At 28.3% G+C, this 12,500-nt stretch overlaps 1 protein-coding gene across 1 annotated transcript in view; it reads left to right on the forward strand.

The window, feature by feature from the left end:
• The window catches only part of cnpy1 (canopy FGF signaling regulator 1), a 35,097-nt gene that overhangs the window by 16,826 nt on the left and 5,771 nt on the right, over window positions 1-12,500 (forward strand). Inside the window, exon 5 of the mRNA XM_062069683.1 lies at window positions 1,703-1,915. Within this exon, the coding sequence (XP_061925667.1) occupies window positions 1,703-1,915 (213 nt within the window). The remainder of the gene's footprint in view (window positions 1-1,702; window positions 1,916-12,500) is intronic.

Raw genomic sequence — 12,500 nt, forward strand, 5'->3', positions numbered from 1 at the left:
CAAGCAGTCTTGCAGTGTGTTTACTCGTGTGTGATATCATGTGCGATACAAACAGTCCTGCAGAGTGTTTACTTGTCTGCGATATCATGTGCGATACAAGCAGTCCTGCAGCGTGTTTACTTGTGTGCGATACAAGCAGTCCTGCAGCGTGTTTACTTGTGTGCGATATCATGTGCGATACAAGCAATCCTGCAACGTGTTTATTACAGTTAGTGTTTTTCATTACTACCATTGTACCATACTACCTTTTCTAACATTCCACACCACTAAATAATACAAATATGATTCCTGCTGATATTTTATTGGATGATTATTCATATCGGCCATTACTCAAGGTTTTGGTATCATTATTGCAAATATCGCTAACATTAGCTTTTTTACTGTTAGCATTAGTGAAAAACCAAAATATATGACACTGAGGTGTATACCTGCTAGCATGCTAACAGTATTATGCTAACATTAGCATGCTTACAGTCCGCATTAGTGAAATACCACAATATACGACACTGAGGTGTATACCTGCTAGCATGCTAACAGTATTATGCTAACTTTAGCATGCTTACAGTCAGCATTAGTGAAATACCACAATATACGACACTGAGGTGTGTACCTGCTAGCATGCTAACTGTATTGTGCTAACATTAGCATGCTTACAGTCAGCATTAGTGAAATGCCACAATATACGACACTGAGGTGTGTACCTGCTAGCATGCTAACAGTATTATGCTAACATTAGCATGCTTACAGTCCGCATTAGTGAAATACCACAATATACGACACTGAGGTGTGTACCTGCTAGCATGCTAACAGTATTATGCTAACATTAGCATACTTACAGTCCGCATTAGTGAAATACCACAATATACGACACTGAGGTGTGTACCTGCTAGCATGCTAACAGTATTATGCTAACATTAGCATGCTTACAGTCCGCATTAGTGAAATACCACAATATACGACACTGAGGTGTGTACCTGCTAGCATGCTAACAGTATTATGCTAACATTAGCATGCTTACAGTCAGCATTAGTGAAATACCACAATATACGACACTGAGGTGTGTACCTGCTAGCATGTTAACAGTATTATGCTAACATTAGCATGCTTACAGTCCGCATTAGTGAAATACCACAATATACGACACTGAGGTGTGTACCTGCTAGCATGCTAATATTGGAATGCTAACACTTTGCACACCCCTGAGGTAGCCTCCCTGCGTAGAGCGCCATGCGGCCTCTTTGATCGCCAAGCGTCCCAGTAACCACGGTCACCTTTTGTCCGACTAGCACACTTTGATCACTGGAGGATGCAGCGGGGTCAGGGGGGCCGGATGCTAGCTAAACGTCTGTTGGGGGGGACAACGAAAAAGGGGCTCCACAAAAATGACGTTCCCACTCCCCCCCTTTACCCGGTCACACCCACGGGTGCCAGGCTGCTTCCGTGCACCTGCCTTGACCCGTCTAGACATGGCCTTGTGTGCTGACAGGAAGAAGGGGCGGGGAGGGTGCTGACATAGGTTAGAAGTCAGAGTTGGAGGGTGAGGTTTGTTAGTGCGCCGGCAGGAACTCGAGGTCACCGGCCTGACCTTTGGCTGACCACCACTGACACCTTTGCATAAAGGAAGTGGCCCCAGGCGCCATCTTGGATGTGTTTGTTTTCTATGAAGGAGCCGTGATGTATATTGTATTGTGCTACCTGCCAGGTGCCCCTCGCTCGCTCCCACACTCACCTGAGCGAACTCCTGGACGGGGTGTGCGACTCCATGAGTGACTACGCGCTGCACGTGGACCCGGACACCCGGCAGAGACGCTACCTTCGCTTTGCACCCAGGAGCAGCGGGGCCCCCGGGGCCTTTCCCGACCTGAAGAACTTCCACTTCGATGGCCCTGAGGCCCCCAATGCCCTGAAGTTCGCAGTGAGTGCAAAACATTTTTATATTTTCATTTTTAACTTTTTAATTGTCAGTTATTTTATTTAATTTTTTTTTTTATTTTATTTTATTTTATTTTATTTTATTTTATTTTATTTTATTTTTCTATGGATTATTATTATTATTTATTTAATATAAGAGACAATACACATGAGATTAAAATAAAATGTATATACATAAAAAAAAGAATATACTGTATATAAATTTAAAAATTAAAAATTGGGCTTATTGTAAAAAAATGTAATTTCTCAAACACGACTTGGAGGATTTTTTTATTTTATTTATTTTTTAATTTAAGAGACAAATAAAATCTATATACATAAAAAAAAGAGTATAAATAAATAAAATAAATGAAAATTGGGCTTATTGTAAAAAAAAGAAATAATTCTCCAACACTGCTTAAAGGATTTTATTTTATTATTTTTTTTATTTTTTTTAGTATAAGAGACAAATGCAATCTAAAAAAAAGAATATATATGAATAAAATTAATTCAAATTGGGCTTATCTTAAGCAATTTAAATTTCTCCAACACTACTTGAAGGATTTTTTTTTTTTAAATATAAGAGACAAATAAAAGCTAAATACATTAAAAAAAATAATATATATAAAGAAAATTAATTAAAATTGGGCTTATCGTAAAAATTAAAAAAATTCTCCAATACTACTTGAAGGATTTTATTTTATTTATTTATTTATTTTTAAAAATAAGAGACAAATAAAATCTCTATATCCTTTAAAAAAATAATATATATAAATAAAATTAATTTTAAAAAATGGGCTGTTCGTAAAAAAAAAAAAAATTCTCCAACACTACTTGAAGAATTTTATTTCATTTTATTATTATTTTTATTAATATAAGAGACAAATACAATCTATATACATCAAAAAAACGATATATATAAATACAATTAATTCAAATTGGGCTTATTTTAAGCAATTTAAATTTTTCCAACACTACTTGAAGGATTATTATTTATTTTAAATGTTTTTTTAAATATAAGAGACAAATAAAATCTATATACAAAAAAAAAGAATATGTATAAATAAAATGTATTCAAATTGGGCTTATCGTAAAAAATTTAATTTCTGCAACACTACTTGAAGGATATTTTTTAAATTTATCTATTTATTTTATTTTTTTGATATAAGAGACTAAATCAAAATCTATATACATAAAAGAAAGAATATATATAAATAAAATAAATTATAATTGGGCTTATCTAAAAACAAACATTTCTCCAACACAACTTGAGGGATTTTATTTTATTTTTTATTTTTTTTAAATATAAGAGACAAATACAATCTATATACATAAAAAAAAGAATATATATAAATACAATTAATTCAAATTGGGCTTATTTAAAGCAATTTACATTTCTCCAACACTACTTGAAGGATTATTATTTATTTATTTTATTTTTTTAATATAAGAGACAAATAAAAATATATATACATAAAAAAAGAATATATATATATATATAAAAATTTAAAAAATTGGGCTTATCGTAAAATAATTGTAATTTCTCCAACACTACTTGACGGATTTTTATTTTTATTTTTTTATTTGAATTTTATTTTTTTTAATATAACAGACAAATAGAATCTATATACATAAAAAAGAATATATATATATATATATATATATATATATATATATATATATATATATATATATATATATATATATATATATATATATATATATATATATAAAGAAAAAAAATTAAATCGGGCTTATTGTAAAAAAAACTAAAATTTTCCAACACTACTTGAAGGATTATTTTTATTTTTTTAATACAAGAGACAAATACAATCTATATATTTATATATATATAAAAATAATAAATATAAATAAAATTAATTAAAATTGGACTTATCGTAAAAAAAATTAATTTCTCCAACACTACTTGAAGGATTTTTATTTATTTTTTAATATAAGAGACAAATAAAACATCTATATATAAAAAAATAATATATATATAAATAAAATAAATTAAAATTGGACTTATCATAAAACACAACACTACTTGAAGGATAACCCCCAGTTTTACTTAGTTGTTAAAAATACCAGGCTTCCCTTTTCTACCACGGAGTCACGGTGGGCTGGAGCCTATCCTAGCCAGCGGCAAAGAAGGGCGGACTACTCTCTGATTGCTCGTCAGCCTGTCACACAAAACTATCATTCATAACGACTTTGGTTTTGAGTCAATTATTTTGTAAGCGTTTTTGGTCAAAATGGACACTATAAGCCCTGGGGACCCTTAAGGGTCCTCACTCATTAAAGTGTTCAAAATAAGTCATACATTTAAATGTTCTTATACTTTGGAAGCTTACATTTCAAGATTAACTTCAGATATGAATCAGAAGAGCAAGAATTGCAGATCAGAGTTGAAAAGATTATTTTGTACACCTATTTGTTGTATACCCTTTTGTCAATGAAACCCTATTTATGGCAAAAACACAAACTATGCAATATTTCACAAAATATATTTGTTAATTAAATATTTGACATGAGATAATTGGAGAAATAAATACATCCTAACATTGATTTTGTTTCAAATACAATACATACATAACAATAACACTATAGCCTAACAATATATCATAACAATATCTACACAAATGCAATATCATCCATATATGATGAACAACAATCATGATTTATTGATATTCAATATACAAAGAAATATTCATTTTTAAATGTTTATCCTGAACAAGTACTGAGAAGACTACAATATCTTAACAAGTGAGATTTTGATGTTTTATGACCAAATAATCACTGATTCTGTAATAAGAACAAACTATGATTGTCACTGAAATATAAAGAGGAGTTTATTGGATTATTTTGAGTGGCGATATAAATAGGGATTAGACTTAGACTTAGACAAACGTCATTGATGCACAAGCTTACTTTCACATGGTCTTTAAAAACCTGGGAATGATGACAACTTTTTTTGCTTTGTTCATTTTCAACCGCTCGTTCCCATTGGAAAATATCATGTACTCACTAATGTATTATTACGTAATACACATGAACCTTTCACAGTTGTAGTTATTATAACTTTGATTAAAAACATGATTTTACTTCATGCCAGCCAGCAACATAAAAATAACCATAAAAATAGTACTTATAAAAGGTATGTCATGGTTATTAATGGGCTCGATTAGTTCTAGGATGCATATAGAATAGAATAAAATAGAATAGAAAGTACTTTATTGATCCCTGGGGGAAATTCAGCACCACAGTTCGCTCACAATAGACAATAAACACTATAAATACAGTCTATTATACAGCATTATTCACGTGTGAATAATATAAATACAGTCTATTATACAGCATTATTCACGTGTGAATAATATAAATACAGTCTATTATACAGCATTATTCACGTGTGAATAATATAAATACAGTCTATTATACAGTATTATTCACGTGTGAATAATATAAATACAGTCTATTATACAGCATTATTCACGTGTGAATAATATAAATACAGTCTATTATACAGCATTATTCACATGTGAATAATATAAATACAGTCTATTATACAGCATTATTCACATGTGAATAATATAAATACAGTCTATTATACAGCATTATTCACGTGTGAATAATATAAATACAGTCTATCATACAGCATTATTCACGTGTGAATAATATAAATACAGTCTATTATACAGCATTATTCACATGTGAATAATATAAATACAGTCTATTATACAGCATTATTCACATGTGAATAATATAAATACAGTCTATTATACAGCATTATTCACATGTTAATAATATAAATACAGTCTATAATACAGCATTATTCACATGTAAATAATATAAATACAGTCTATCATACAGCATTATTCACGCGTGAATAATATAAATACAGTCTATTATACAGCATTATTCACATGTGAATAATATAAATACAGTCTATTATACAGCATTATTCACGTGTGAATAATATAAATACAGTCTATTACACTGCATTATTCACGTGTGAATAATATAAATACAGTCTATTATACAGCATTATTCACGTGTGAATAATATAAATACAGTCTATTATACAGCATTATTCACATGTGAATAATATAAATACAGTCTATTATACAGCATTATTCACGTGTGAATAATATAAATACAGTCTATTATACAGCATTATTACATGTGAATAATATAAATACAGTCTATTATACAGTATTATTCACATGTGAATAATATAAATACAGTCTATAATACAGCATTATTCACATGTAAATAATATAAATACAGTCTATTATACAGCATTATTCACATGTTAATAATATAAATACAGTCTATAATACAGCATTATTCACATGTGAATAATATAAATACAGTCTATTATACAGCATTATTCACGTGTGAATAATATAAATACAGTCTATTATACATTTAAGTACAGTCAAAAAGGAACATATGCATTATACAGTATATGCATTATATATACTAGCTAATGTCTTAGTGGATGTAAATGTACTGCACAATACTTTGACGTATACTTTTGAGAACCAGAATCCTCTGCACTGAACTTTTGTGTTGTGTTTTGTCAGAGTTACACTTTTTAACAAACATTATAAGAGCTTGGTGTGGTTTTTAAGCCATATTCATGCTCACACAGCACGATTTGGGTATATTTCACTGAGCGTGAATATATTACAAGTCTTTCACTGGAACTTTTTGCACGTACAAAAGAAAAAAGAAAGGAACATTTCGGATTTTCTGCAAATTCTGAAAAATTCTCTAGTTTTTTGCTCTTTTTTTGGGGGGGGGGAACAAGTGAGGAGTTTTGTAAAAAAGCAGTGCTTCACATATGTAACTGACCGCAATAAAACACGATGGCTTATTTTGATAATCCAATTTATGAGTTGCGAGTGTTGGGTTAAATTTTGGAGTCATTTTTATGAAGAGCAATCCATTTTTTGGGTTATAAGGGTCTTTTTTTAACTCAATTTCTGGGTTTTCAGAACTATGAACCATTTTTGGGTTGTTTTTCAGTGAGTAAGGCATTTTGGGGTAAAAGGCTTTTTTTTTTTTTGTTAAAAAGGAACTTTTTTCTTGAAGGGAATTTTATTAAGGATTAATCTCATGTACATTATTTACATGAACACATCTTATGTAGATGAGCATGCTGTATAGAACTACTATGACCATACACGGCAAAATGTCACTCATATCTGGCTTTTCAGTGTATTTTAATGGAATCAAATCATTTTGATCAGTAGTTGTGTAGGAGTAGGACAAACCAGAACTCAAATTGATAGTTTTTACCCAACTTATGGGTCAAGGAGTGCTAAATTGCGCAACCCAATTGTTGGGTTTGGAATAACCCAACATTGTAGTGAGCATAACTCAGCTTTTGTGTTAAATACATTCAACCCAATAGTTGGGTTATGAATCAACTAACATTGAGTTAGCATAACTCAACTTTTGGGTTAAATAATTCAACACAGCGGTTTGCTTGGGAATAACCCAACATTAAGTTATCATAACTCAACTTTTTGGTTAGATAATTCAACGCAAAAGTTGGGTTGATAAAAATTAACCCAAAATGTTGAGTTAAAATAACTCAAATAAGGGGTTTGTCCTTTTCTGAACCAGCTGTTGGGTTCAAGTTGGGTTATTTTTAACCCAACATTTTGTAGTGTTTGTGGTGCTAAATAAACTTCACTTCTTCTCACTCCTTTTCATTTATTTTCTACAATTTTCTACATTTTGTACAAACTATGACTACTATTTAGTTAATTCTGTTATTGCTGACTAAGCATCTTATTGTTAGCGTTACTCATATAAGCCACGGGTGTCCAAAATGAAAGCATGAGGGGCCATTTGGATACTTTTCATTTCCCAAACCAATACTTTAAATCTAGATTAGTTTCACTGTTTGGGCTCCCCTCAAGTTGGGTCCCAGGGATCATAAAAATGTAATAATAAGTCATATTATTTTTTATTTTTCAAGGCTTAAATGTGTAGATCACCTTCAAATCTATATGTCAATATAAAGTATTTTTTTAATGTTTAATTTAGTCATTCATGACAACATTGATTTTGATTCATTATAATTTTTTGAGCAGTGATAGTTTAAAAAAAAAAAATCTCACTAAAATCTTTAGGGATCCTTTAGAGCCCTACTCATAAGTGCTAAAAATAAGTTGTACATTTTATTTTAATTTTTATTTACTTTCAACGCTTGACTTTGTAGGCCAACTTCAAATCTCTTCACCGATTATACATTTTTATTATTTTTGTTTGTTTGTTTTATGCCCCTTTTGTCATAGAAACATAAAAAGTCATGATTTTTTTTTTTAACACTTAAATCTCGAGATCAACTTCAGATCTATCTGTCGATATAAAGTATTTTTTTAATGTTTTATGCCTTTGTTGTTAAAGAAAACCCTGTTTTTTTATGGCAAAACACACAATATGCAATATTTTTGGGCAACAATTTATAAGTGTAATATTTGATGTGAAGTAATTGGAGCATTAAATATGTCAATAATTCATAACATCATTATTATTTTTTGATCAATGACCCTTTAGAACCTTTTCGATGTTTTGTGTCATTTTTGTGTGTCTTCTTGTAATTGTATTATTAATGGAAGTATTATTATTGTATTATAATTGTATTATTTTGTTGGACTGATTTAAAAAAAAAAATCCCACTAAAATTCTCAGTGATCCAAAAAGGTCCCAGTCATAAAAGTATGAGATTTTTATTTTTTTAAATTTTCCCATCAACTTCCCATCCATCCGTCGATTATACGTTTTTATTATTTGTTAACGTTTTTTTGTTTTATTTATGCCGTTTTTGTCATAGAAAACTTGTTTTTTTATCAGGCAAACATGCAATATTTTCCCCAAATATATTTCAAAAACTTAGTTTTTTATCAGGCAAACATGCAATATTTTCCCCAAATATATTTCAAAAACTTTGTTTTTTATAGGGTAAACATGCAATATTTTCCCCAAATATATTTCAAAAACTTAGTTTTTTATCAGGCAAACATGCAATATTTTCCCCAAATATATTTCAAAAACTTAGTTTTTTATCAGGTAAACTTGCAATATTTTCCCCAAATATATTTCAAAAACTTTGTTTTTTTATAGGGTAAACATGCAATATTTTCCCCAAATATATTTCAAAAACTTTGTTTTTTATAGGGTAAACATGCAATATTTTCCCCAAATATATTTCAAAAACTTTGTTTTTTATCAGGTAAACATGCAATATTTTCCCCAAATATATTTCAAAAACTTTGTTTTTTATAGGGTAAACATGCAATATTTTCCCCAAATATATTTCAAAAACTTAGTTTTTTTATCAGGCAAACATGCAATATTTTCCCCAAATATATTTCAAAAACTTAGTTTTTTATAGGGTAAACATGCAATATTTTCCCCAAATATATTTCAAAAACTTAGTTTTTTATCAGGCAAACATGCAATATTTTCCCCAAATATATTTCAAAAACTTAGTTTTTATAGGGTAAAACATGCAATATTTTCCCCAAATATATTTCAAAAACTTTGTTTTTTATAGGGTAAACATGCAATATTTTCCCCAAATATATTTCAAAAACTTGGTTTTTTATAGGGTAAACATGCAATATTTTCCCCAAATATATTTCAAAAACTTAGTTTTTATCAGGTAAACATGCAATATTTTCCCAAAATATATTTCAAAAACTTAGTTTTTTATAGGGTAAACTTGCAATATTTTCCCCAAATATATTTCAAAAACTTAGTTTTTTATCAGGTAAACATGCAATATTTTCCCCAAATATATTTCAAAAACTTTGTTTTTTATAGGGTAAACATGCAATATTTTCCCCAAATATATTTCAAAAAACTTTGTTTTTTATCAGGTAAACTTGCAATATTTTCCCCAAATATATTTCAAAAACTTTGTTTTTTATAGGGTAAACATGCAATATTTTCCCCAAATATATTTCAAAAACTTTGTTTTTTATAGGGTAAACATGCAATATTTTCCCCAAATATATTTCAAAAACTTTGTTTTTTTATCAGGTAAACTTGCAATATTTTCCCCAAATATATTTCAAAAACTTTGTTTTTTATAGGGTAAACATGCAATATTTTCCCCAAATATATTTCAAAAACTTTGTTTTTTATAGGGTAAACATGCAATATTTTCCCCAAATATATTTCAAAAACTTTGTTTTTTGTCAGGTAAACATGCAATATTTTCCCCAAATATATTTCAAAAACTTAGTTTTTTATCAGGTAAACATGCAATATTTTCCCCAAATATATTTCAAAAACTTTGTTTTTTATAGGGTAAACATGCAATATTTTCCCCAAATATATTTCAAAAACTTTGTTTTTTATAGGGTAAACATGCAATATTTTCCCAAAAATATTTCAAAAACTTAGTTTTTTATAGGGAAAGCATGCAATATTTTACCCTAATATATTTCAAAGTATAATATTTGATGTGAAGTAATTGAAGTATTAAACAAGTCAATAATTCATTAGAGTATTGATTTTAATTTTTTTTAACTAAAAAACTTTTGGATGTTTAATGTCATGTTTGTGTGTCTTTTTAATTGCTCTGCTGTAATTGTATTATTAAGTATTTTGAAGTATTATTATTTTGTTGGACTGATTAAAAAAATCCCACTAAAATTCTCAGGGATCAAAAAAGGTCCCAGTCATAAAAGTATTTTAAAAATATATATATTTTTGATTTTCAACGCTTAAATCCCAAAATCAACTCCCGATCCATCCGTTTTTTTGTTTGTTTATGCCGTTTTTGTCATAGAAAACTTGGTTATTTATCAGGCAAACATGCAATATTTCCCCCCAAAATGTTTCTAAAACTTCGTTTTTTATAGATGAAACATGCAATATTTTCCCCAAAAATATTTGAAAAACTTAGTTTTTTATAGAGCAAACATGCAATATTTTCCCCAAAAATATTTGAAAAACTTAGTTTTTTATCAGGCAAATATGCAATATTTTCCCCAAAAATATTTGAAAAACTTAGTTTTTTATCAGGCAAATATGCAATATTTTCCCCAAAAATATTTCAAAAACTTAGTTTTTTATAGATCAAACATGCAATATTTTCCCCAAAAATATTTCAAAAACTTAGTTTTTTATAGAGCAAACATGCAATATTTTCCCCAAAAATATTTAAAAAACTTAGTTTTTTATAGAGAAAACATGCAATATTTTCCCCAAAAATATTTGAAAAACGTAGTTTTTTATAGAGCAAAGATGCAATATTTTCCCCAAAAATATTTAAAAAACTTAGTTTTTTTATAGAGCAAACATGCAATATTTTCCCCAAAAATATTTGAAAAACTTAGTTTTTTATCAGGCAAATATGCAATATTTTCCCCAAAAATATTTGAAAAACTTAGTTTTTTATCAGGCAAATATGCAATATTTTCCCCAAAAATATTTGAAAAACTTAGTTTTTTATCAGGCAAATATGCAATATTTTCCCCAAAAATATTTCAAAAACTTAGTTTTTTATAGATCAAACATGCAATATTTTCCCCAAAAATATTTAAAAAACTTAGTTTTTTATAGAGCAAACATGCAATATTTTCCGCAAAAATATTTGAAAAACTTAGTTTTTTATAGAGCAAACATGCAATATTTTCCCCAAAAATATTTAAAAAACTTAGTTTTTTATAGAGCAAACATGCAATATTTTCCCCAAAAATATTTGAAAAACTTAGTTTTTTATAGATCAAACATGCAATATTTTCCCCAAAAATATTTAAAAAACTTAGTTTTTTATCAGGCAAACATGCAATATTTTCCCCAAAAATATTTGAAAAACTTAGTTTTTTATAGAGCAAACATGCAATATTTTCCCCAAAAATATTTGAAAAACTTAGTTTTTTATAGAGCAAACATGCAATATTTTTCCCAAAAATATTTAAAAAACTTAGTTTTTTATAGAGCAAACATGCAATATTTTCCCCAAAAATATTTGAAAAACTTAGTTTTTTATAGATCAAACATGCAATATTTTCCCCAAAAATATTTAAAAAACTTAGTTTTTTATCAGGCAAACATGCAATATTTTCCCCAAAAATATTTGAAAAACTTAGTTTTTTTACAGAGCAAACATGCAATATTTTCCCCAAAAATATTTAAAAAACTTAGTTTTTTATAGAGCAAACATGCAATATTTTCCCCAAAAATATTTGAAAAACTTAGTTTTTTATAGAGCAAACATGCAATATTTTCCCCAAAAATATTTGAAAAACTTAGTTTTTTATAGAGCAAACATGCAATATTTTCCCCAAAAATATTTAAAAAACTTAGTTTTTTATAGAGCAAACATGCAATATTTTCCCCAAAAATATTTCAAAAACTTAGTTTTTTATAGATCAAACATGCAATATTTTCCCCAAAAATATTTGAAAAACTTAGTTTTTTATCAGGCAAACATGCAATATTTTCCCCAAAAATATTTGAAAAACTTAGTTTTTTATAGATCAAACATGCAATATTTTCCCCAAAAATATTTAAAAAACTTTGTTTTTTATAGAGCAAACATGCAATATTTTCCC

Source organism: Entelurus aequoreus, linkage group LG14 (assembly GCF_033978785.1).
Source record: "Entelurus aequoreus isolate RoL-2023_Sb linkage group LG14, RoL_Eaeq_v1.1, whole genome shotgun sequence".
NCBI classification, from domain to species: Eukaryota; Metazoa; Chordata; class Actinopteri; order Syngnathiformes; family Syngnathidae; genus Entelurus; species Entelurus aequoreus.